The following is a 26,858-nucleotide window of genomic DNA, read 5'->3' on the forward strand; positions in this document are numbered from 1 at the left end:
TTAGGGCTGGGGATTTTGAGAGAAATGGGGAGTGACTGCTAATGGGCAGGGGGTATCTTTCAGGGGTGATGAAAATGTTTTAAAATTGATCGTTGCACAACCCTGTGAACATACTAAAAACCACTGAATTGCAAACTTTAAATCAGTGAATTGTGTGGTATATGAATTATACCTTAATAAAGCTACTATTTAAAAGAAGAAAGGCAGAAGCATACAAGCAAACATAGGCTCAAAGATTAAAAAATAACTAACTTAGAGCTGGAATTTAACTTTTAATTGAGTCTAAAATTTGGTCTTTTAATGAGAACATTTAGTCCATTTGTATTGATTGTGATTACTGTTTAATGGGTTTATTCCCACCATGTTATTTTGTGCGTTTATTTGTACAGCTTTTCCTGTTTCTTTTCTTTTATGCTTCACTTTGAATTAAATGGGTTTGGCCCTCACTGAAGAACACATTAACAGGAGAAAAACAAACAGGAGGGACAAAAAGTAATGTTATCCACCAATGCCCCCAGATCCAGCCCCCAGAAAAGTCAAACTGTTTTATTTTTGTTTTTTTTTTTTGTTTAATTTGTTTTCCTATTTCTTTATTTTATTTCTTTATTTATTTGGCTGCGTTGGGTCTTCATTGCTGAGCGCAGGCTTTCTCTAATTGCAGCGAGCGGGGGCTACTCTTTGTTGCGGTGTGCGGGCTTCTCATTGCAGTGACTTCTCTTGTTGTGGACAGGGGCTCTAGGTGCGCAGCCTCAGTAGTTGTGGTGCACGGGCTTAGTTGCTCCTCGGCATGTGGGATCTTCCCAGACCAGGGCATGCACCCATGTCCCCTGCACTGGCAGGCAGATTCTTAACCACTGCGCCATCAGGGAAGCCCTGGTCAATCTGTTCTGAGGTGAGCTTTATCTTCTCTATGGCACTCTGACCGTAGAGCCAGCTGCTCTGTGATCTGCTTATATGCCCAGTAATAATACGAGGTCCAGATTTCCATGCATATTGAGTTCCATTCCCTCTCCACTAGTTCAGCAGTTTTATTTTCTTTATCAAGTCTTTGTTACCTTTAATATTTTCACATTCTTACGTAGCATAACAAAGCTAAGTTCTACCTCGTTATATTAGACTCTCTTCAATTAGACATTATTTGCTTTGTATGATACAGTCATTGGGTTTAGAATTTAACCACACATTTACAATCAGCTTTGCTCACCATTCTTTCTTGCATCTCAGTCCTTCCAACTCTGAGATATTTTCTTTTCTGCCTAGAGTACATTTTTAAAAAACTGCTTTATTGAGTTAAAATTCATATACCATATAATTCACTCATTTAAATTGTACAATTCAATGATTTTGTAACATATTCACAGAGTTGTGTAAACACCACCACAGTCAACTTTTGAGCATTTTCATCACCCCAGTAGGAAACTCCGTAACCTTAACCATTTGTAGTCATTCCACTTTCCCCCCAAATCTCCCAGCCCTAGGAAACAACTAAACTATTTTCTATTTCTGTAGATTTGCCTATTCTGACATTTCACATAAATGGAATCATACAGTACATGGTTTTTTTTGTGATTGGCTTCTTTCACTTAGCATAATCCTTTCAAATTTATCACGTTGTAGCGTATATTAGTACTTCATTCCTTTTTATTGCCAAATAATGTTCCATTGTATGAATATACCACATTTTATTTATCTATTCATCAGCCAAAGGACATATGGGTTGTTTCCACTTTTTTATTGAGTTGTTTCCAACAATGCTGCTATGAACATTTGTGAATAATTTTTTTGTGTGGATGTATGTTTTCATTTCTCTTGGGTATATATCTAGGAGTGGAATTGCTGGCTCATACGGTAACTCCATGTTTAATATTTTGAGGAATTGCCAAACTGCTTTCCCAAGTGACTGCACCATTTTACATTCCCATCAGCAATGTATGAGGGTTCTAATTTCCCCCAGTCCTCACCAATACTTCACATTTTCTTTCCTTCTGGGTGTAAAGTGGTATCTCATTGTAGTTTTGAATTGCAGCTCTGTGATGACATTATATTAAGCATGTACTTCTGTTTTCATGCACTTGTTGGCCATTCGTATGTACTCTTTGGAGAAATGTCTATTTAAGTCTTGTGCCTATGTTTCACCTCGGTTATTTGTCTTTTTACTATTGAGTTGTAAAAGTTCTTTATATATTCTGGTTAGTTCTTTATCAGATAGATGATTTGCAAATGTATTCTCCCATTCTCTGTTTGTCTTTTCATTTTCTTGTTGGTGTCCTTTGAAACATGAAAGTTTTAAATTTTGATTAAGTCTAATTTATCTATTTTGTCTTTTGTTGCTTGTGCTTTTGGTATTGTATCCAAGAAGGATCTAAGATTTACACCAAGGTCACTAATATTTACACCGATGCTTTCTTCTAAGAGTTTTATAGTTTTAGCTCTTACATTTTGGTTTATGATCTATTCTTTTTTATTCTTTTTTTTTTTTTTGCGGTACGTGGGCCTCTCACTGTTGTGGCCTCTCCCGTTGCGGAGCACAGGCTCCGGACGTGCAAGCTCAGCGGCCATGGCTCACAGGCCCAGCCACTCCGCGGCATGTGGGATCTTCCCGGACCAGGGCATGAACCTGTGTCCCCTGCATCAGCAGGCGGACTCTCAACTACTGCACCACCAGGGAAGCCCTATGATCTATTCTAAGTTAGTTTTCATGTGTGATGTAAAGAAGGGTCCAACTTCATTCTTTTGTACGGGGATATCCAGTTGTCCTCGTACCATTTGTTGAAAAGACTATTCTTTCCCCATTGAATTGTCTTGGCACCCTTTGCCATAAATGTACTAGCTTATTCCTGGATTCTGAGTTCTGTTCCATTGATCTATATGTCTATTGTTATGCCAGTACCACACTCTCTTGATTACTACAGCTTTGTAATAGGTTTTAAATTCAGGAAATCTGAGTCCTCCACTTTGTTCTTTTTCAAGTTTTAGCTATTCTTGATCTCTTGAATTTCCATATGAATTTTAGAATCAGCTCATCATTTTTTTTTTTTTTTTTTTTTTTTTTGGAAACAGCCAGCTGGGATTTTGAAAGAGGTTGCCTTGAATTTGTAAATTAATTTGTAGTGTATTGCCATCTCAACAATACTAAATCTCCCATCCATGAACAGGAGATCTCTTCCCATTTACTTTGCGCTTCTTGATTTATTTCACTAGTGTCCAGCAGGTGAAAGCTGGCATTGATATTGATTTACATCCCAGATTTCCTGAATCGAAAATCATTTTGGGCCTCTGCTAGTTTTTGTTTTATAATATTTTATCTGGCTTGTTTTAGTTGGTGTATTTAGGAGGGAATGTCAGAGTAGCTCATTCTTCATATGACTTGAAGAGCCCAAGCATTTTACATGTATAAACTCACTTAATATTCTTAACAACCCTGTATATAGGTACTATTATTATTCCCTTTTACAGAAAAGAAAACTGAGGTGTAGGGAAGTTAATTAATGTGTCGACCATTGCACAGCTAGCAGTGCGGAAGCGGAGATTTTAGCCCAGGGACTCTGGCTCCAGATTCATGCACTCAGCCACTGTGCTCCAGCTGCCTCTAAGTGCAAGGGAGGACGAAACCAGTGGCAGCTTCCAGATGGAAAAGCTCAAATGGAAATTATTTGAGTCATCCTGAGGGTCACCTATACTGGCTGCCATTAGGTGACATGTTCTTTAGTAATAGCCACAATTAAACCCTCAATCCAAACTTCTCAATGATCCAGAGTTGATCAGGTTCATGGACGCTGATTCACACCTACCACCTCCTAAAGGATGCTGTATAAATCAGAATGCCAGCTGGTAACATACATAATCACGAGTGCCTGTGTGTCACCTTCCCACTAGTAAAGCCAAGACTCCAGACGTTAGCATGGGGAAAGGGGAGCTAGATGTGTGATTTGAGTGTGCACTAGTTCTCAAAGTATACTCCGAAAGTCACCCCTTCTACAAGATTAGTGTTACGGATGTCAGAGGAGTTTGACAAATACCAAAGGAGAAGGAAAAAAGGTAAAGCCATTTTTTTTTTACTGAAGTATAGGTGATTTACAATGTTGTGCTGTTTTTTAATACCAGAGGTCATTTGTTCATTCATTTATTCACTCAAAAATATTAACTGAGCATCTACTCTATGCCTGGCTCTGTACTTGTCACTGGGGACACAGTGAAGAAGAGCAAAGCAGGCAGAAATCCTTGCCCTCATGAAGCTGCCAGTCTAGTGAAGTACAGGTGACAAACCTATATGCTAAACGATCCACAGCACAGTGTCAGGTGGTGTTTTGTGCTATGAAGGAAAACGAAGCTGGGTGAGGACAGCAGAGCATAACATGGGCTGGGGGACTCTCTAATTAGGGCGGCCAGGGAAGGTGTCCAAAGAGGGGACATGAGCTGAATCCTGAGTGAGCGGAGGAACTTTATCTTCAGTTTATATTTGTCTCCATCGTGTGAGCTTTTTACTGTAACCATGTGTTATTTTTATAACAGAAGCTTAAAGTGTTCACCATGAAAAGCTAAGGTGGGGTTGGGTAGATGGGGGGAGGTGGGGAAGGCTTTTTGCCTTGCTTGCCGCATTTACTCAACCACATACCCTCACTACCATTAATTTACTGGTGGCAGTGGTGTGTGTGGGTGTGTATCTGATGAAGCACCTTGCAGGACTGGCATCCCAGGGGACACAGTTGAGAGGTGCTGGCTGGGTGGCACCTGCTGGGGCAGCCTGGGGGATCTCTTCCCTGGAGAACTCCAGGGGCAGCCAGAGGATGCGATGCAGGAGAGCGATCTCCCAGCGAGAGGGACAGGGAGGTTCTCCCCTCTCCCTGCCAAGCCAGCCGCCCTCTGCGTTCGAATTCTGGGTCCCAGGTGGCCGCGGGTGGGGATTAAGAGCCTCACTGTGTCTCAACGTCATTCCTGAATAAAACCCCCATCCAGGTATTTGCTTGGGAGTCACAATCCCCTTGATGGGAAGGATGAACGGCCCGTGCTGGTATTGTAGCCTTGGCTCCCATTGAGGAACTGGAGCTCCTGCAACCAGAGCGGGTCCGGTGCCGGGAATTTGCACACGTGGCCGTGCCTCACACTGGGGAGGTGGGTGTTGAAAGCATGGGTGGGAGGTCCTTGTCCCCCAGATGGCCATGACAGCAAAGGACCAGACATTTAACTTTGAAATGGACCTTGAGGACTTAGGAATAAACATCCCACGGGCAACCAAGATGGCCCAAAGTTCACCTTCCCCCGGGCGGGACCCTGATGGACATGACCTCATTTAAGCCTCACAATCTTCCTGTGAGGCAAGTTTGATTACTATCCTCGTTTTAGAGATGAGGCTTAAGGAGATAAAGTTACTTGTCCAGGGCCGCCCAGCTGGTGAGTGGAGAAGCCTGAGTGTGTATTTGTATCTGATGGCTCTGCCTACAGGACCGTGACTGCTCCAGCGAGACAGAGAAGCCGGGCTTCCCTGGTGGCGCAGTGGTTGGGAGTCCGCCTGCTGATGCAGGGGACACGGGTTCGTGCCTCGGTCCGGGAAGATCCCATATGCCGCGGAGCAGCTGGGCCCGTGAGCCATGGCCGCTGAGCCTGCGCGTCCGGAGCCTGTGCTCCGCAACGGGAGAGGCCACAACAGTGAGAGGCCCGCATACCGCAAAAAAAAAAAAAAAAAAAAAAAGACAGAGAAGCCTCCAGCTCGGAGGGGAGGCAAGGCAGCCTGAGCACGCTGAGCCCAGGGCTGAGGACCCAGGGGACAGCTGCCTCCCCCACCCAGGATGTGTTAGATTCTCAGGGGCAGCCAAGGGTGAAGGGTAAGCTGGCCGGGGTGGGGTGGGACTCTAGAGGGTGACGTCGCCGCCCTCTCAGTAATGCTTTGGCAGACCTGAAGCTCCCACCTTGGGAGGGAGGGGTGAGGAGGGCCAGTACTGGGGCCAGCGGCCGGGAGGCTGCCAAGCTGGTGATCAGGAATGGGTACCCTGCCGTGAGCACCCAGGACCAGGCCTCCTGGGCAGGGGGTCTCCGGGAAAGGAGAATTCCCAGAGTCTTGGGAGGGAACTCTGGAAGGGGAGTGTCCATGTCGGGTTGAGTGTGGAGCGGTGGTCTGTCTGTCTGGCAAGGCTGACAGCCGGACGTCCCCTGATCGATGCTCTACTCTCTGATGGCCTAACCATCCATTCTCTTCACTGTGTGATGGACTGAGTTACGTGACTGACACTTGAAGATGGCGGCAGGGATGGGCTGAATCTCTGTCTACTTTTCCGAAGCCTTGGGCTAGCCTCTCACAGGAGCCAGATGCCATCCTTTCTTAGCACTCAGGGTCAGGTGGAAGGCAGGGAGGAAATTAACATCCAAGGGTGGCCAGGTGCCAGAGGAACAGAGGTGAATCCGACAAAGGGCCTGCCCACAGCAGCTTGCAGTTCTGGGAGGGGAGACAAATTCATACCCATGAGGACAGAAACCAGTGAGCACTTGGGACAAGCTGGACTCATGGGGCGGACATGGAAAGCAGTTTTACCCTTGTCTCCTGATGTCTGTTTACGATCTCTTCACGGGAGAAAGTTCTTCCCCCATTCCTGGATGAAAACTCAGGCAGTTCCTCTAGTTTTCTGTCTTCCGTTAGGGGACAAAAATCCTTAGGTCACTTTAAGTTGCAAACATGAAGTCAAGCTAACCATTCAGAGCATCTGGTCCCAGGTAAGAGTCACACCTTTGAACTTTGTTTAGATTGAATACTCCTGCCCTTGCTGTCCCCCACTGCCTGCGAGCTGGAGAAGGTTATTAGACCCTCCTTCACCCCTGCATGGGCCCTTGCTCTTCCACCCTCGTCCCTCACCTTGTTTTTGAGTTTCAGAGGCTGCCAGAGTCTAGAGAGGAAGAGGCAGAAGTCGAGGGAAGGAGAGGTGTTATTTCTCTGGTCCCTTTCTGAGCTGGATTCTGCTCACGGGGCCCTGCAGAGGGTAGGACTGACTCTGGGGGTCCCCAGGCCCTGTTTCCAACTCTCAAGATGTGGGCATAAGCCTTCTCCATGTGGCGGCTCCCCAGTCAACCTCAGGCTCTCCAGGGCCACACAGACTCTCTGTTTATTGTTTCTCGAATTTACTAGACCGCATAATGGTGATGATGATGAAGACGGTGATGATGTTCTGTGTCTTGTAAAACACCTCGGCAGACCAGGTCCATGTGTGGACCACAGAAAACACACATGGGTCCTGTACAAGCTCTGGGGTCCTGGGCCATTCTGCTCATCCCTAGCAGGTAGCAGCCCTTTTCTGGCCCTTTTAGATTTCCCTGGTGGGAGCCAACTACGTCTGGGCCACTATGTGCCAACCTACTGGAGACACTCGTGACCATCTTCTTATGGTCCCCTGGGAAGCCTCTCACCAAGCTGGAAGGAGGGGTGAGTAGTCCCACCTCTCCCCCCTTCACAGGGGCCGGAAATTCAAGCACCCCCAGATCCCCCTCTAAAGAAGTCCTTTTGACAAAATCTCTCTCCTCCTCTCCAGCTACCTGACCCATTTACACCCTCAACATGGCATGTCGAAAATCTGTTTTCTGCCCAAGTTCCTATTCATCATGGCCCCTTATCTGTTCCCAGTCATGCCCCTCCTCCAGGTTCCCAAGCTTGTAAATGTCCCTTCATCATATTCAGTTGCCCAAGCTGGAACCTGGGAACCTTCTCTGACCCTTCCTCTCTAACCCCAATCGGCCCCCTCGTTCTGGGGACTCACCCATCCTGGAGTGACCAACGCATCCCGTTTGCCTGGGACTTTCCAGTTTTTAGCATTGACAATCCCAAATCCCGGAGAATCCCTCAGTCCCAGGCAGACCAGGATGGCTGGTCACCCTCCTCCATCTCCCGTGCTCCAAATGGTCCAGGCTGCCGACACCTCTTATTCGGACTACTGGTCTCCCTGCCCCTACTCAAGCCCTTCCAACCTGCTTTCCACACAGCAGCCAGAGTTATTCTTCAAGGTACAAATAGGATCATGGCTCCCTCCTCTGACACCCTCCCAAACCCTCAATCACTTGGTCCTCACTCACCTCTCCTCCCTCCTCTCTCTCCTCTCCCTAGCTCTGTACCTTCTGCCCCAACCGTGGGGCCTGGAAATTTCCATCGCTAAGAAGAGATTCAGGTGATCGTTAAATCAGGCAAGTATGGGGCACTGCTCAAAGGATCGTTGCCTGAGTTCTTTTCTGCATCACCCTATTTCATCCTGGCATGGAAATGACATTATATTCATTCATTCAACAGATATGCATCAAATGTCTGTCTGTGCCAGGCCTTGTGTCCCAGGCTGGGGGCACGGCAAAGAGCAAGCCAGAAGCCCCCTGCCCTCCGAGAACTTAGAGTTCAACAGAAGGTACAAGCTTTAACCAGCAATTACAATTCACTGTCACCAGAGCTCCAATGGGGAAACAGTGCCCGTATCTGGCACTGAGAGGCTGCTCCTGGTTGGGCAGCAGTTCTATGCCTGCACATGTGCTAACTCACTCCGTCCTTCCAGCAACCCTTTGAGGTGGGACTATTATTATGCCCGTTTTTCAGAGGAAGAAACAGAAGGTTAACCCACTCACTGAGGGTCACGCAGCTTGGGAGGGCAGGGTCTGAATTTGACCCCGTGGCCCATGTGCGGGCAGCCAGGAGGCCGTGCTATCTTGTCTTGGGAGCAGAGCAAGGCCACCAATGTCGTTAGGGGGTGTGGTCAGGGGAGCTCCCTGAAGGCTGACCTGAAGGCGGAGCAGGGCTCGACAGGAGACCAGAGGGAGATTGTTTCAGGCGAAGCGGACTCGTTTCTGAGCGCGCTAGCACAACAGAGGAATTCAGGGTGCTCAGGGAGCACAGGGTGAGCAACAGTCCAGAGCACCAGGTGCATAAGTGTGGGAGGGCCACCTGCCCAGCAGCTGGAGAATCTGGCAGGGTATCCACGCGTTTGCAAATGGTACCTCCCCCAGAAGGGGGGCCAGCGGCCATGAGGCCGAGCCCCCGTGCTGGAAATTGGGGTGGCTCAGTTCAAATGCCCTGTGGCCACCCATCTGCCAGCTGCGTGACTCTGGGCAAGCTACCTAACCTCGCCAAGCCTCCTCAGTTTTCTCACCCGTCAATGGGGAGGATGCTAAGAATTTTTCCGTCTTAGGGTTGTTTGGAAAAATAACTAAGATGCTGTGCGTGAAGTTCTGAGCACTTGCTAAACGTTGGTTTTAGCTTCCGTGCGTTTGTGGCTCTGAGTGCTCTCTGTCCAGTTTAAAGATGAAGAGATGGAGGACCAGAGAGACAGAGTGACTTGTCGAAGGTTTCCCAGCCAGTGGGGGCCCCTAGTGCAGGGATCTTCCCGGCACCCAAGTTGAGCCAGGGGAAGAGAGCCACGTGCAGTTGAGGGGTGTGGAATCCCTGCCGTCGCCGAGAAGACCCTCAGGCCTCCCAGCCTAGTCTCTCTGTGCCCTTCCTGCCCTGCAGACACACCTGCTGCTGCTCCTGGGCACGCGAAGGCTCCTTGCAGCTAGACTGATCGGCCAGGGCAGCTAGGTGAGGCCTGCTGCCAGCCTCGGGGAGACAGCCTTGGTGAGAACAGGGCTCTGGCAAACTTTGAAGGCCTACGGCTAAGCCCCCAGCCTGGGAGTGTAATCCCCTGGGAGGAGGAGACAGCCTGGACCGTCCCTGAATTCCCCGTTTGTAAACAGTTCAGTCAGGAGGAACAGGGCACTGTGCCCGGTGCCCTGCACTGGAAGATGGCTGCGGTCCAGCAGCTAAGCAGAGGGGAGGGGCTGGTGGGCGGGGGATGAAGGATGGCTGGGACTTGTCAGCTGTGGACACAGGGGAGCAAGACGGAGGCTGTGGTTGTCTCTCCACCCCACGAGCACATGCTCCCTCCTTCCCGGCCTGATGCCGCTCACAGGGTTACCTGGGCCTGAGCACTGTGGCAGGGTGCCTGACAGCTCTTGGAGTTAGGGAACATTTTCCAGCACCCCACTACGCTTTCTTTCTCGTCTCAGCCTCCCAGTCCCCTGTCTGCCATACTCAGAGCCCAGGGTAAATTTCAAAAAAAGTCTTTTTAAAAAAAGCCATAGCTATGGTGATAGAGTAAGAAGACGACCATCCTGAACTCAGCCGAATCTGGAATAAAGTCATGTCCCAGCCACTTAGTAGTTAGGCGGCCTCAGGGTGGCCACTTCACTTCTCTGGAACCTCAGTTTTCCCATCTGTAAAGTGGGGATGATCTTAACTACCCCAGTGTTGCTGTAAGGATTACATATGCTAAGTGAGGGTCTGCCACACAATAGGGCTTCAGGAAATGTCATGAGAGAAAGAATGCGATGGAAACAGGCACATGATAGACCCTCAAATATTTTCTGATTAAATAGGAGGCTGAATAAAAAAGAAATAAATGACCGCAACATCTGCGCCTTTGTCTTTCTAAAACACTTGGGAATTAGAGGTATTGGCTGGGGTGACAGAGGAGCAGGGCGAGACACGGCATAATTCTGGGGGAATGGAAGGCTGAGAACATTCTTAATGACATCAGCTCCTGTGTGCAGAATACATTATGATCTCAAGGGCTGCTGGCTGGCTCTGACACTGAGGTTCGTCTAGGAAGGAGATTCAGAACTGAGTCCATGAAAACAGACTTTATATTCCAATCTTGCTTCTGCCACCAGCCATTCAGGCAGGCTTGGACGAGGCCCATGTCTTCCCCGAGTCTCAGTTTTCTTGACTGTAAAGCAAAGATCTGAATACCAATGCTCAGAGGGGCTAGGAGGATTAAGTGAGGTGATCTATGTCGAGAGCTTGGAACTGGGCCTGGCGTACAGTAGGCTCAACAAATGATAGCCATCATTATTATTACCTAAGCTCATCACTGTATCAGTTAGCTATTGCCATGTAATAACTACCCCCAAATTTAGGGGCTTAAAACGACCACCATTTAGTTAGCTCACGATTCTGTTTAGCACGTTAACAATTTAGGTGGGTGATCCTTTGGCTCTCCTCTTGCGTCTGTGGCTGGCCAGAGGTGAGCTGGGCATCTCTGCTTCCAAGGGGATGCTGGCTACCAGCTGGGGTTATGAGGTGACTGAGAGGATGCTTCTCATCCTCCAGCAGGCCAACCTGGGCTTCTTCGCTGGGCAGTGGCAGGGTTTTGAGAGAGAGAGAGTGGCAGCGCACAAAACTTCTTGAGGTTGGGCTCAGATCTGACCTTCTGCCCCTTCCCCAACATCCCGTTCACCATAGCAATTCTCAAGCTTAGTCAAGATTCGGGGTCGGGGCAGGGGGCAGCTAGCTGCACAGTCATGGTGCAAAGGGCATTGACACAGGAAGGGGGAGAGTGTGACCATTTCTGGAAACAACTGACCACAGTGCAGCCTATGAGGGGACCTCTGGGACAGGAACCAGGTCTCTCGATTCGCAGTGCAGTGACCCCACCTCAGCTGCCTGCTCTGCCCTGTGAAACCAGCAGCAAAGTCTGGTGCTTTCTCAGGTGGCTCCACTGCTCCATGCCCCAACCCCGGTCAGAGCCAGGTTGCCACCTTCAAACGCCTGCACCCTTAGGAGATGGAGCCCAGGCTCTGCACAGGGCCAGCCACGTGCATCCCATTCATTCATGGAGTCATGGGAACCTGATGACCTGCCTCCTGCATGGAAACTCTACGGAGTCCCTGTCCCCTCAGTCCTCAGGGGAAGGAAATATACACAGCACAGCTGGACATGCATGTGTCCTCTGCCCTCCCCACAGGGCAGCCCCAGCTGTCTGCTAAAGAAACTCATTAAACTTATCTCTGACAAGGTGTTTTAGACCATCGTAAGCTACAGATAGCTCCTTCTGCCCACGTTGCATGTCAGTTCCCCTTGGGGGTAGGGGTACCTGGTTCTCATTTGCATTCACATTTTGATCGTTTCCTGTGCATCCTCTCGGGTCGGCCAGCCTCCTGGTAGAGTGGCAGCCCCGCAGTGCTCCAGGCAATGAGGACGTCGGGTCAGATGGGCAGTCTGGGGACAGGCTTCTTCCATCCTCTGTGCATTGACTGGCAGGCAGAGACAGTGTCTTGGTCATATGTCCCCGATAGGGGGCACATTTTCCAGTTTATGTTTGTATTTACGGCCTGTGCCCCACCCTAGACTGTAAGCTCCAGCATGTCAGGGATGATGGCGAACCCCGATTCCTTCCACAGAGCCTGGCACAGAGTGGGTGCCCCATAGCTATTGCACAGATGGATGGATGAAAAGTTGGGTTTAATTGCATTGAGCCTCCTCACAGAAGGCTTACCTCCTCTACTCCTTTTCTGAACCAGGGGTCTTTATTCCCATTGGCCTTGAGGCCTAGTAGAAAGAGCCATGAACACAGAGCCACAGGCCTGGGGGCCAATCCCAGCTCCTCTGCTTACTGTGTGACCGTGGACACGAGGTGGTCACGTGCCGTGGTACTGGTTGTCCACTGCCACCTCCAGGGGGAGCCATTTATTTAGACTACAATGTGAAGGACTCCTCCTGGGTTCATGTAGTGGGGCAGGCCTGCAGCAAGCGACTTAGATTTTCCACGTCTCAGTTTCCACGACCATAGCGTGTGTCTACTGTGCTGAGGTGGGAAGGGTAAAGGTTGACACTAAGTACGTGGCGGCTGCTGTGACGGTGATGATGATGGTGATGATGACTGGGAAGGAAGCAGGTGCCAGGGAGATGCGTCTGGCCCGCACGCCTTGCCTCCCCGCCTGCCCCCTGTCAAGTCATGCCTTGCCCTGCAGAGTCGGCCCAGCTCTTACTCCCAGCTCCACCGCCGGCCAGGGTCCTGTTCACAGCGTCCTTCTCACCCTCACCCTCCTGACCTCCTCTCTGCGGCCCCCTGGTGAGCCTGCCCCTGTCCTCTCATCCTAGCAGACCCCAGGACAGGGACACCTCTGGGCCCCCCAAGACCCTGAGTCCCCCAGGGACCGTCACCAAGAGGGTCACTGTCCCCCTGGAAGCCCCAGAGTGGGCTCACCCAGGTGTGTGATGCAGGGCAGAGGCCAGACCGCTCCACTCCTGTCAGCTGCCGTCAGCAATTTCCCGCCCCCGCTCCCCCCGACCCCCGGAGGCTGCTGGGGCCTCTCCAGCTCCCACCTTACATCCTTCCCTCGCGCCAGCCCCTCTGAACTTGCAGCTTTTCCTGCCGATGCCCCTACACCCCCAGCATCCTGCAGGAAGCCCACTCCTGTTCCCAGAGGGCGCTGCTTGAGGCATCCGAGGTAACGTTAGTGAGGGAGCAGGGAGCTTGGCTCTGGGCCTGACATTCCCCCAGCCCAGAAGGCAGGTGCTGGGGAAGTGACTTCAGAGGGGGCAGCTGGGGTGAGGGGGTGCTCATAGCTCGCTGCCCTCTAGCGGCCCCTCCTACCCCCTGCACCTTCCCCAGAAGCTGGGAGGCTCCGCCCCACCAGGCAGGGGCCTGGACACAGATTCCTTCCAGCAGCAGCCTCTTGGACCAACCAGCAGTTCCTGGGCCGGAGGCTCCAACCTGCCCGTTCCGGTCCAAGGAGGCCCACCGCAAGGGGATGAGGAATTCCACCGAGGCCAAGGACAGTCATAGGAATAGGCGGCATGGGAAGTAGCCAATTATGTACCTTACATCATTTGATTCCCACTATAACCCTGGGAGTTAGGAATTATCGTCCCCATTTCACAGATGAGACTAAGAGAGGTGAAGTCACTGGGCCCATCAGCCCCCAAGACCAGGAGGTGTTTTGATTTTATTTGGTTTCGGCTGGAAAGGGGGTTGCCAGGGGAATGGCTGATTCCTGTGGAGTGTGACTGGAGCGGAGGGGGCTGAGTGATGAGCCTTCCACCCCTTTCCTGTTTGTTCCACTCGCTGTTCATTATTCTACTTCCTTCCACAGGATGCCGGAGGCCTTGGATGGGCCCCAGGGGTCCCAAGCAGCGCTCAGCAGGGACCGTGCTGTCAGCAGCGGGCGGTTGTGTGCGTGTACACGTAGGTGCATGCAGGTGAGCGTACAAGACTCCCTACGTTCACCAGAACACAAATGCCATGTAGGTGTCATCACAGCCGTGTTCTCAAGAGCCTAGAACAGGGCCTGGCACACAGCAGGTGGCCATTAAGTATTCTTGGCATGAATAAATGAATGAATGAATGAGCCTTAGCCCACAGGTTCCAAAGACCCCGGGGAGCAGTGGGATATCTTCCCTGAGGCAGTGTGGTAACTTCGGTCTCTGTCCGTCTGCAGGGGAAGGAGGTGGTGGCAGTCCTGGCCCACAACAAGTGCTGGTGGCTCGCCACTCCAGTGTCACCGTGACCCCCTTCACTGCTCCTTGGCCTGAGGGACTTGCTTACCTGGAAGACCCCAGGGCAGGGCCTGGAGGAGGCTCTGCCCTGAAACAGGCAGGATCAGGGTCGGCAGTGGGTTGCTCTGTCTGTCCTGGAATGTTCCAGGCTGGCAGACATTTGACCTTTCCTGCCTACCACTGGCTGGCCACCCACAGCTTAGTGTGAGCAGAGAAGAGCTGGGAGTCTTCCCAGCCAGGAATGGACTGAGCTCAGGGGGTTTCAGGGCCCGTGTGTGTGTGTGTGTGTGTGTGTGTGTGTGTGTGTGCGCGCGCGCACGCACACGGGGGTGGCGTCCAGCAGTACTCACCCATACAGCCATGCCAGTTATTAAAACACTACTACAGTTCTCTACTGGTGGATGACAGTCCCCCCAGGCCAGCCCCTAGGTGGCCCTGCACCGCCCACCAATCCACACAGAAGGACCCTATTCCAGCTCAAGTCTGGCTTCCACTCCCATTGGTCAGTGTCCGTGCCACACAGCTCCCCTGAAGTCCAGCCTCCTGGACACTTCCTGGGCACTGCCATTGGCTTCCCCCAAAACCCAGAGAGCAAGCTGGCGCCCACCTAGGCCTCCTGCCTGGCCCCAGGGGCTCAGCAGCCAGGCACCGTGGGACCCTTGGCCAGTCCTCAGAACGGCATGTGCCCTGGCCTGGAACTTGGTGGGAGAGACAGCGGCCCGGGGGTGGCCCCACCCCACAGAAGGCCTGGCAGCAGCTCAGCTGGCCCAGCCGCCAGGGAGGGACGTCAGAGGCTAGAAGCCCATGGCCCCTGTGGACACATGACTGGCTCTCGGGGCCAGCTGGGAACTAGAGAAGCCAGTCCACAGCACCTCCCTGTGGAATTTCACGGGCCTGGGGCAGAAGCGGGAGGAGAAACTCGGTCCTCCCAGGAGGTAGGAGTGAGTGGCCAGCAGGCTCAGGGCGATGGTGACCAGGTTTCACAACACAACCCTGGGGTCATCCCAGGAAATCTGGGGCAGAGGGAGGCTGTGGAGGCAGGAGGATGTCCTTAGAGTCCGCTCCATGACGCTCCAGTCCTGCTGCCAGGCCAGCACGTGCCTCAGGAGGTGGGCATGCCAGAGGAAGCCGGCTGCGGCATTTGGCCCACCCCCTAATCACTTACGACATCTTCCCTGTCTTCTCTAAAATATTTTCAGGCACAGTTTTGAACCCACTCCTACTCTCTGTGGCACAGGACCCGTGAGGAGAGGCCAGGTAGAACCTTCTATACTCCCCCATCCCTCCCCTTCACCCACTCGAGAGGGAGGTAGCCAAGGTCCCATTTAGGTCGGAGGTCAGCTGGTGGCTGGGACAGGAGTTACCTCAGGTCTCGCTTGCCCCCCACCTTCTTGAGACTCCCAGCCTCAGCCCCAGAGTCCCAGGCATTTCACGCTGTGTTCTCAGCTAACATCTGCTGTTGCTCTTTGGGGAAGGGGCTCTGGGCTTCCTGGACCATCCTGGCGCTCCCATTCTTCCACCCAGGACGAGGAGGGTGGAGGACAGTTGTGCACGGGGAAGAAAGGGGCCCGAGGTTTCCTTGTGCTCAGCTGATTACTAACCCCAGCCTGGTGTCGTCCCCAACTCCTGGGTCCTGATGGATCCTGAGAAAGCGCCCAGGCAGAGACCCCTGTCTGCAACACCCAACACCCTCACACCTACCTTTCCAGGTGTCCCACTAGGGGCCCCGTCCGCAGGCGTCACTGAAGGGCAGGGAAGCGCTGCCCTGTGGCCACCTAGACTCTCCCGCCACTGCCTACAGGACCCCGGGCTCCTCAGCGCCCTCCTCCTGCAGCCCCTCACTGTGCATTTGCCATCAACAGGTTGGGCAAATCAAATAAACGTGTTTATTTCACCAAGTCTATACTTCCTCATAACTTTACTTTTCTCTAAGTTTTTATATTTTATTAGATGCACTTCCTTTGTGGAACGAGGCAGATTATACACGAAATAAGCTGGGACAGCTTCACTCAGAGCCCTCAGCCCTCTGAGCTTGGGAAGAGCTCCAGGGAGAGTCCCTGACTGCGGCGAACAGCCCCTTGGAGTTGAAGGTTTTTTCAGCCCAGGGCTGTGCCCGGCACCTCCCACAGGCCCGAAAGCGGGTTTGCCCTGGATTTTAGCAGCAGAAAGCCTCTTGCAAGAAATTAACTGGATTCAGATCAAGAATTAGACTGTCTCTAAGGTGCACCCCTCCCTCCTTCCTGTACAGACAAGGGCTCTTTCCCGGGTCCACCCTCCAGCCCGTCTCTCTTTGGGGAGCATCTGTAGCTAACATCTTTTCAGAGCCTGAGAAACTAAAGCAACTTGATTCGGGAATTACCTTGGAGGGCTGCTAAAGATGCAGTTTCCTTCTCCCCAGCCCAGATCTGCTGAGCCCTGGAATCTGCACTGTAACCAACCCACCCGACTGAGAGACCCACAGGCCTGGAGCTGGTGAAGCACCTGGAGTGACCTGACAACTCTGGGTTCCACCAGCTCCAAGGCTGGGGCGGCAGCGCCACCTGGTGGGTCCTGCTGAAACACCTCCACTACCCTTCTCGCCCCGCTTCAGGGAGGCAAGTCCCCCACCGGCCCCTTCCTCTGCCTCCAGGGCCCCGTCCCGGAGAAGTTGGAGAGGAGGAGATGGCAGAACAAGTGCCACCCTAGACTGGCCATTCTCCCAGCCTTCCCCACCCACCACACCGCCCCCTCCACCCCAGGGAACTTCCTCCTCATATGTCCTAAAGCCGCCATGATGGCAGAGCATCTGAACACCTCCTCTGGGCTTTGTGATGCTGGGCAGGGGGTGTGTGGGGCTCACCCCTGTGCACAAGTAAGAGCTTCCTTTAAAGTCTCATCTTGCGTCTTTAAAAACCTCCTGAACTCTGCACATCTTACTCCATCACATTTCTTTAATATGAAAACGTTTCCTTCCTTTGTGAAAAACAGATGCTCTAGAAAGAGGCGGAGTTCATTCTGTGGCTTCACTGATGCACCCCCGCGGCCAGCCCAGGGGCACCTGTACCCTGGTCTCGGAGGCCGGAACCTAGGGGTACCATCTACACCTGTTTGAACACACAAATCCAACTCCAGCCACGCCGGCAGCCATGCAAATGGACAAGAGGCAGGCGTCACACTTCTCATGGCTCCAGCTTGAACAGGGGACCAGAGATGCCCCCAAAGGGCCCCCGGCCCTGGAGACAGCAGTCAGGCGCCCACAACGCTCTCCTGCAGACCCAGCCACTCTGTTAACATTACCTCTCCCCTGCGGTCCTCCCCCAACCCGGGGAAGCAGCATCCCCACCATGGCCGGCTGGATCGTTACAAATCTCTTTAATAATCAGTCATCTATGTTTTACAGAACTGTACACAGGGCCCCTCCCCACTCCCCTACAAGGCACAGCCTTACCCACCCAGTCCCCAGGGGACAGAGGACAGGAAAAAGCATCCTCTAGCTTCCCTGGACAGCTCAGGGTCCTGGAGAATGCAGGGCCAGCTCTGTGCCACACCCGGAGGGTTCACCCGTCTGATTCCCTAGGCGGCCCAGGGCCAGTCCAGACCCTCTGGCCCAGGCAGTCCCGCTCCAGCCCAGCTCACCTAGGCACCGCTCCCACAGCACGGCCCAGACTGATCTGAGCTGCCCGGGTGGGGCTGGTTCAGGCTGGGGAAGGGGTGCTCTCCTCATGTCAGGTAAAGCCCCCCCTCCCACCTCAACGAAAATGTGAAAACCGAGGACAGTAGAAACAAAGTAGTGGAAACAAAGTTGACCCACGCAGTGGGCAGTCATCCGACAGCCCAGGGCGCCTTATCCACCCCGCCCCCAAGTTTTTAATACACTTCCTCCCGTGCAATATACACAGCCCCCAAGGCAGGTAGAAACCCAGCCCACCTGTGCAGGGAGCGTCTTCTCGGAGTTGCTAAGACAACCCTGGCAGACAGTGAGCGGAGGAGCCACAGAAGAGCTGGGGCTTAAGGCTGGCGGCAGAAAAGCAAAGGAGAGGGGTCCAGGCCCCAGGACACCCCCCACTTCCAGCCAGCACAGGACGGACAAGGGGTCTTAGCAGTGAGGTGGGAGGCAGGCCTGGAGGGGGAGCCAGGGAGACCCCTAGGAGCCCTGAGGTTGGGGGACAGGCAGGGAGGTGGGGACAGCGGCCACTTCAGTACTTGGGGACCTTGCTGTAGTCTTCGGAATGGATGTGCCGGCACAAGGATATGGAGAGGAGCATCCCCAGAAGCTGTCGAGGGAGAAGGCGAGAGTCAGAGTCAGGCCGGGCTGCCCAGGTCCCCAGAGGCCCCAGGTCAACACACGGGACTTGACCTGGATGAAGCTGATCCTCAACTAGAGCCTCAGGACCAGCCTGTGATTCAGGCGGCAGAGGGGCCGGCGAGGGGCAGCGGTCAGGCCACGCTAGCCGCAGGGCCTCTAGAAGCTGAAGAGCCTCAACCCGCCCCTCCCCGCACTGGAGGCCTGCAGAGCAGGGACGACCTGGGAGGGCAGCATGGGGAGGGTTGGAGGGGATGGGACCCAGACCTCGATGACAGCGACGCCCACACACACGCCAAGGATGATGCCCAGGTTCTCCTGCAGCCAGGCCTGCACCTTCTCCATGCAGCCCTACAAGTGGAGAACACAGCCACGTCACCCCACGATGGGCCACTTCACCCCATCACTCAGAATCACCAGGAGGGGCCACCCCCAGCCTGGAGGGCCAGCAGAGAGGGGTCTGGGTGTTCCTCGAACGGAGACATTGATGAATACATAGATGAGCGAGCCAGGGGGACTGAGGGTCTGAACCCACTGTGCACCGAGCCCAGCCCTACCCGACAGCCGTCCACGCACCTCCTTGTACACAGGCCACTCGTCGGGGTTGTTGCTGCTCTGGGTCCCATTGCCAACGGGGGCCTCGCAGAAGCCCGTCTGCGGCGAAATGCTGCTGCTGTCCTCGCTCTTGTTCTTGCAGGAACAGGGGTAGGTGATGTTGATGCGATTCATGAGCTCGGCGTTTTCTGTCCAGTTGTAGAAGCTGGCCCAGCCGCAGCACTTCACCTGGGCAGAGGAGGGGACAGGCTGTTCGAGTCCATCGCCCACGCAGCTGGGGTCTTCCCGGACAGGAGCTCAGATCTGCCCCTTCCAGCTGCCCCCAAGCCCGGTCTCGGCCAATCCACCAGGATTAGAGTTTACGCTTCACTTTGGCATTTGTGAGCCACAAGGGATTTAAAGGGGCTCTCGGGATACACCATAAACGATGAAAACAGGAGGAAACAAAATCAGCAAAAATATACAGCAGAGCAGGAGGGACGGTCAAGTTGGAAGAAGATGGTCAAGGTATACGGGACGTGAGGCGGGCAGACGGCACACGGCTAAGAGTTTGGGGGCTGGAGTCAGGCTACCGGGTTCAAATCCCATTTCTGCCACCTACCAGCTACTCAACTCTGATCAAAGTGCTGACCTCAACTTCCCCGTCTGCAAAATGGAGGGAACGAAGGTTCCTAACTCGGTCTGTTATAAGGACTAAATGAGACGAGGCAGGCAAGGCATCCAGCTCAGGTTGGAGAGCACGGTAATCGCCCGGGTAAGGCCAGTTCCACTTTTCGGCTCTGAGAACATGCTGGAGCTGAGGTTTGGCTCTGAGCTTCCTGGTTGCCAGAGTGAAAGGGGAAACACGGTACATCTGCCTTTTTAGAGGAGAAAATGCTCTAGTTCCTGAGGCAAAGAGTCTTTCTGGGGGCTCATGAAGGGGACCCCGAGAGGCTTCAGATCACATGTGGGCTTGAATTCCCGACAGGACTGGGACCTCAGGGACTAAGCCTGTGCCGGGAAATGCCCGGGAAGGCAGAGCAGAGTCGGGGGAGGGTCCTTTCCATTTCTGGCCCTACCCTGTGCACAGGCAAGCCGCTGCACTTCTCTGAGCCCCGATTTCCTCACCGGAGAATGGGGTGATGACAGCCACTCTGCTAGGGCCCCCGGGAGGCTGAAGGGCTAGCATGGGAGAGCTGTGTGACACCTTGCCCAGCGCGAGGTCGCTTCCCCACCTGCTTCCTTCCTATCTCGGGTGGGAAGTGCCTGACCAGCAGCGCGGTGGCCAGCAGAGGGCGTGCCAGGCTCGCTCAGGCGTTCTCCGGCTCCAGGCAGTTTCTAGTCTAGGATTTATTCTTTATGTTGCAGGTGCCTGGCTGCCTCCTCTCCAGCAAGAAAGGCTGGCACCTCAGACCTCTGAGGGGCACCCACAGGCCCTCCCACACCCAAGCAAAATGAGGCAGCTTGCCTTGGTCCTTCGACTGCACCAGGCAAAGCCCCGCTCACCAGGAGCCCCTGCGCTGACGCCCCCGGTGTCTCAGGGGTTGTGCGTGATGATTAAACATCACCACCCACATGCCACATGATAAGTGCCTCGGGCTTTATAAACTCATCTCACGTAAGCATGGGTCAACAGTCCCATTTTATACATGAGGAAACAGGCTCAGAGAAGGCCTGGCCAGGAAGTAGCTGAGTTTTGTATTTCAGCCCTGGGAGCCTGACTCACCCTCTGTTTTCTTACCACCATCCCAAGCAGCATCTGACAGTCAAATCACCTAGAGGCCCTGCAAACTGCAGGAATCCCCAAGTCAGTCCACCACCTCCCATGACGGGGTGCTCATCACCTCCCCAGGGACCCGCCTCTGTCCCCAGGCTCCTTGAAGGGTAACACTTGTTCACCCTGGGACACCCCGCTCCCTCTAATCTTAGCAGAGGGTCTCAGCCACTGCGGATCAAACCAAAGGGGGCATGAAAAAAGTCTCCCTGTGCTCCTGGAGCCCTCCAGATGACACAGGCCCCCTGTGTCACCAAAACTCTGTGAAGCACGCAGGCTAGAATGTGTCACCCTCCCTTCTTCCCAGCTCAGATGATGGACATGCCCATGTTGCCGGGACAGAGACCCATCTCTAGTCTCCACGCTCTCCTGGTGTCAGGCTTTCTCGTGCTGTCCTGTCCCTGCCCCTCATATCCCACAGGTCTCCCCAAAGGCAGCCGGCAGGCAGTGCCGGCAGGTCCTAAGTGACTGTTGTCTGCAGGGCCCTCTGTGACAGAGGGGGAGCTGCAGCATGGAGAGGGCGGCTCCTGGCCAAGGGCACACATCTGGGACCACCAAAGCGGGGCAGCTGGGGTCCCATCACTGAGGGCGCTTTGTGTGTGTGCTGATTGGTCCATCATCGAGGCAGGCTGGGAACCCAGTCAGTCAGTCAGTCAGTCGTCAGTTGTTTCATCCATCAGTCGGTCATTCATTCATTTAGACAATCGGTCAGTCATTCTGTTAGTCATTCAGCCGGTTTGTCAGTCATTCTGTCAGTCAGTCTGCTTGTTAGTCAGTCAGCCAATCAGTCATTCTGTTAGTCAGTCAGTCATTCTATCAAGCAGTCAGTCAGTCAGTCAGTCAGCCAGCCAGTCTCTCTCTTTCGCTTTGAGGTGGAACACACACACACACACACCAAAGTGTACAAATTCAGCTTGATGAACTTTGCCACCCATATTGGCATAACCACCACCTGGACCAAGATTTGAATAGAACATGCCTTTCACCCCTGAAGGTTCCCGCGGCTCCTCCCCAAAGGCAGCCTCCACTCGGACCTGCGTCAGCATCTCAGCTCTGGCACCCAGTTTCTTTTTTTTTTTTGATCAAATATTTTTATTTTAGGAATTTAAGGCTAATCAGTAGTAAGAAATCTGACAACATACTTTATTATATCAGCAAATCATAGAATCATTTTCATAGATATGGAAGCTGTCAATAAACGTTAACTTTCATTCCCGATTAAACTAGAAGCAAAATGGAAACAAGGGGATTCCTTGGGGCTGTGCATTTTAGCTGACAACCATTATTGAAAAACTTAAGCTTTCTAGCCTTTATGGTAAAATACAAGGATTCTGAACTGCTAACCAGCTGATTGCAAACAGCTGGCCCGGTAACCACATAACTTCCCAGAGAAGAGTTAGCCAGACAAGTTCTCCTTTAGCTATAACCACCAGACTCTCTTATGCTACAAAATACTAAAGGCATTCTGCAGACTGTCACGGCACCCGGTTTCTTAACCTCCAGGGGGAGCTGCCAGCACGCCCCAGTCCGGCTTCAGAGGAGAGGGTCGAGGGCTACCCCTGCTTCTGGCCACTTGGGGACAGCCCTGGAGCAGCCTCCAGCGCCCGGGGCCCCTGGGCGAGGAAATGCTGGGGGTGGCAGGAAGCGGGGCGGCTCAGGAGCCCTGCCCCCAACAGATACACACTGACACTCAAACCGCTAACATCGTCTGTCTGTCAGGCACACCCAGGCCCACAGACGACCAGCCACAGACACACAGACACGCAGAGGCCAGTCTCCCACGTCCCCTCACCTGAGCCTGCACGTAGTCCCAGGCCTCCTGAAGGCTGTCCTCGTGACCATCCGTGTAGTTCTGAATGAGCTTGGTCACGATGCCGCCCATCTCCTGCTTCAGCTGCAGAGGGGAGAGTGAGGACCGAGGTCAGATTCCCCGAAACCCGCACCCCACCTCTGGTCATATGTGCTTAAGCTGCCTCTCCCCCACTCCCCCCAAACACTGGGGACACGCTCACAGCTCAAAAGGGTTTCGTCACCCATTCCAACCAATTTTCAATTTCCTGGTACTTCCTGGGCACCTTCTCCCCCGGTCACCATGCTAAGCCCAGTGTGGTCAGGGTCAAAAACTCCCACCTGGGCTTCCCTGGCAGCGCAGTGGCTGAGAGTCCGCCTGCCGATGCAGGGGACACGGGTTCGTGCCCCGGTCCGGGAAGATCCCACATGCCGCGGAGCGGCTGGGCCCGTGAGCCATGACCGCTGGGCCTGCGCGTCCGGAGCCTGTGCTCCGCAACGGGAGAGGCCACAACAGTGACAGGCCCGCGTACCACACACAAAAAAAAAAAAACAAAAAAACCCTCGCACCTGACCGTCTCCTCAGTACTCAGCAGCACATGACCCTTTAGATGGGAATCTGTCCACGTCACTGCTGAAAACCCGCCAGGGCCCCTCACCACGCTCTGGAGACACACCGCTGTCTCCTCAACAGCCCACAAGGCCCTACGCCATTTGGCCCTGCTCTTTCCAGACTTCGTGTCCTCTCATTGTCCTCCCTCTATTTCAGTTACACAGGTCTTGCTGTCTTTGTGCGAGGCGTACTCCTGCCTCAGGGCCTTTGCACTTGCTGTCCCCTCCGCCTAGGACCCTGTTTCCCCTAATATGAATGCGGCTGACTCTTCCACTTTCTTTACAGCTCTACTCAAATGGCACCTCCTCAGAAAGGCCTTCCTGGACCACCCAGAAAATGTCAGCCCTTCTCTGTCTCCTCCAAGACCCTCCTTATCCTACAAGGGGAAGCATGATATATTTTTCTTCATAGTCTCGTCATTACCTGCTCCCCTGTTTCCAGGATTTATGGTCTCTCTCCCCCACTGGAACATCAGCTCTGCGGGGGCAGGGACTGGGTCTGACCCAGCCTGGCCAGAGTAAGTGTGTGGCGAGCACGGGTAAGGGATGCGTGTGTAACCCCGCCACCTGCCCCACACCAGGGCCCCACAAAGTTTGCATCCCGCCTGTGCTGGGACTCCAGGGCCCCCCATGGAGGAAGAGAGAAGCACCTGCTTTTCACTAACCCCCCAGAGAAAACAGTCATTTACAGTGAAGGCAGGCGCGGGGTGCAGAGATCAAAGGGCTTCAGCCCCCAAGGCCTCTTACTGGGGCTCTGAATAGAGGATCTCACCACCGCAGCTTTTCAGGAGCAAGTCAGCTGTGCAAGGGAGGCAAACCCGAAACCAGCCTAAGAGCTGCGGACACGCTTCCCTCGGCCCAGAGGCCGGGCCCCACCTGCCGACTTTGCCCAGGGGCCTCCCCGGGTGCCCCAGCAGGGACAGGCTGGTCATGGTCACCTGCTGTCCCTGCAGAACCCTGGGGCAAGGTGCCCGAGAGGGGTAGGGGCAGCCCCGCACCTGGTCCTCTGCTGCTGAGAAAGAGGAATTGGGGAGATGGGACAGGTGCCTCCAGGGGGGCGCTTACAGAGCCTGGCTCAGAAGCCCGTGAACAGGGCTTCCGCCAGCTCCTCACGAATGCAGCGCTCAGAGAACCCACATCCTCCAGACCGACCTTCGAGCTGCTGCGGGCCTTCACCCACCCTGCGAGACCAGCCCCACCCCCAGGCAGCCCCACCCTCTGGAACTGCTCTCTGCCCCCTCCCTTTCCATAAAACTCTTAGCGAAGCAACAATCCTTCTTTGATATCACGCACACGGAGCTCTACAATTTGCAGAGCTTGCCTGTCAGTAATCACAGCAGCTGCAGCTAACTTTGATCTCATGCTTACTATTACCAGCGCCATGCTAAGGACCTTTAATGCAGTATTTCACTTGAATCCTCTGAGCAGACCTATGGCCCAGGTACTGACCTCGTTCCCTCATTAGGGAGGTGCAGAAAACGAGGCCCAGAGAGGTTAATTAACTTGCCCAAGGACTCACAGCCAACATGTGAAGAGCTGGGGTTTGGACCCAGGCTCTTCTGATTCCGGAACCCAAGTTTTTACCCATTAAGCTCTATCGGCATTTAAACCACATGGCCGTACCTTGCAGCAGGTCAGAGCAGTTTTAAGGAGGGCCCAGAGAAGCTCAGTGGTTTGCCCATGTCACACAGCGGGGGTTGTCTGCCTGCAGAATCTCAGTCTTTTTGCCCCGACTGTCTCTGCTCCACCTCGACTCCCCGGTGAGCAGATGATCCCTGAGGCGTGGAAAGGAGGGGGTCCCCAGAGGCATGTGCATAGACAGCCATCTCCCCACATCCTCCCACCCACCCTCCCCCACCGACCTGGGCTCTATTTATACCCGGCATGGTTGCCGCAGCAGCACAGACTTCCCTGTTTCAGGCCCCAGAAATGAGAAGGTCATGGAAGCTGGGTGGTTTCCACTGAGGCTGGGTGGTTTCCATGGAAACACCACAACCATCCTCCAGCCCAGAATGGGGCTGAGGGACACAACTGGGCCACGGGGACCATGGCTGCAGGGGCTGGTTCAGCTTGGAGCTGAAGCAAATGCCCAAGAGGCAGTGTCAGGAGCCCAGGGAAGTTACCCTGGCAACCAGGCCATTCCTGAGACAAGAAGGAGCAGGGAGGGAGAGTGAGAAGACACTCGCCATCTCACTTCATCCCTGCTGCAACCTCTCTGTGGTTTCTGCCTGCCCCACAGCTACTCTCCCTTCTTGAAACAGCAGTTCCCTTGCTTAGCAGTAAGCACCCCTCAATCCCTCCATGTGGCTGGGAAGCCCTGCCCCCTTGCTGCCATGGGCAAAGACCCAGGCTGCCACTTAGTGCCTTCCACACCCTGACCACAGCAAGCGGTCTAGGGATGGGCATGTGACCCGAGGTCACACACATGGGCCCTCTATTTCTGCTAATCTGGTGGGATGAGGGCCTGAGCTGTTGGTGGCCACCCCAAGAGCCACTGAGGATAGCTGGCCCGAGCAGGGAGCCAATGGAGGGGAGCAGGGCTGAGCCTGGAGAGGGACAGTCTTGGTGGCAGCCTTCAGAAGCCTGGATCCAGCTGAGCCTGCAGCCAGCTCTGGGTTGCTTTCACATGTAATAAAGAGTCTTGCCCAGGAATGGCCGCATAATTTACAACCCAGTGCAAAATGAAAATGCAGGACTCCTTATTTCAAAGTGATTACGAATTTCAAGACATCAAACCAAGCACGGCACCCTTCTAAGTGTGGGACACTGTGTGGCTGCTCGGGGTACACACCCAGGAAGCCAGTCCTGGTTCTGCCCAATACCATCCTCCCCACTTCCCAGAAGACAAAACCAGGGCTCAGACAGTGAGAACAACTTCCCAAGATTAGACAGCCGGCAAGCAGACGAGATATGACCATAACCTGCCATATGCAGCTCTGGAACCCTGAGATTCTAATCACAGCAGGCCACCCACCATATCCACCTGGCCTGAGATCCTTCCATCCTCTGGCATGACTCTCTTTCCCCCCAACCCCATGCTGTGCTTTTATGTCACCTTGTAGTGTGACTTTTCTCAGAGAGGTAGAATTAGAAGACACCTTTGAGTCCAACATATCAACCAAACGTAAGAATCCTCCCCATACTTTTCCACGCTCTGCTTAAATGCTCCCTGTGATGGGGACCTCAGTATCACACAAAATAGCACATTGCAGGTTGGGGAGGCTCTTGATACAAGCAATTCATTTTAAGTTGAGCCTAAATGACTTCTACCCATTAGTTTTTATCCTCCCTCTCCCTCCCAAGTCCCAGCTGGGACCACAGAAAACAAATCAAATTGTTCTCTCCCAGGACAAACATCATTCAGATAGTTGAGACTCACCCACGTCCCCCTTTACCCCCTCCTCCCCAAGGTAAGTCTCCAGGCTCCTTTGATGGCCCTTTGGGATGGTGTTCAGCCCTCTCTCCATGCTCTAATGTGTCAAATTGCCTCTTACAATGAGGTACCCCCATGCAATGTAAGGGACCCACACCTTCCTGTCCCCTCCCCGGTTTCCCACAGAAGGTGTTGCCAATGCTTTGAGGCTTCATCCTGGGAT

The 26,858-nt window shown here is 53.5% G+C and overlaps 1 protein-coding gene across 3 annotated transcripts in view; it reads right to left on the reverse strand.

The window, feature by feature from the left end:
• Positions 1 to 17,184: 17,184 nt before the first annotated feature.
• Positions 17,185 to 26,858, reverse strand: part of CD82 (CD82 molecule) — a 52,537-nt gene continuing 42,863 nt past the window's right edge. For all 3 annotated transcript variants that reach the window (XM_067749318.1, XM_067749321.1, XM_067749320.1), the window contains exons 6-9: positions 22,655 to 22,756; positions 19,131 to 19,337; positions 18,822 to 18,905; positions 17,185 to 18,525 (exon numbers count right to left, since the gene is read on the reverse strand). In XM_067749318.1, coding sequence (XP_067605419.1) covers positions 18,448 to 18,525; positions 18,822 to 18,905; positions 19,131 to 19,337; positions 22,655 to 22,756 — 471 coding nt within the window. In that variant the 3' untranslated portion in view covers positions 17,185 to 18,447. The remainder of the gene's footprint in view (positions 18,526 to 18,821; positions 18,906 to 19,130; positions 19,338 to 22,654; positions 22,757 to 26,858) is intronic.

This window comes from Pseudorca crassidens, chromosome 9, assembly GCF_039906515.1.
Source record: "Pseudorca crassidens isolate mPseCra1 chromosome 9, mPseCra1.hap1, whole genome shotgun sequence".
NCBI lineage: Eukaryota > Metazoa > Chordata > Mammalia > Artiodactyla > Delphinidae > Pseudorca > Pseudorca crassidens.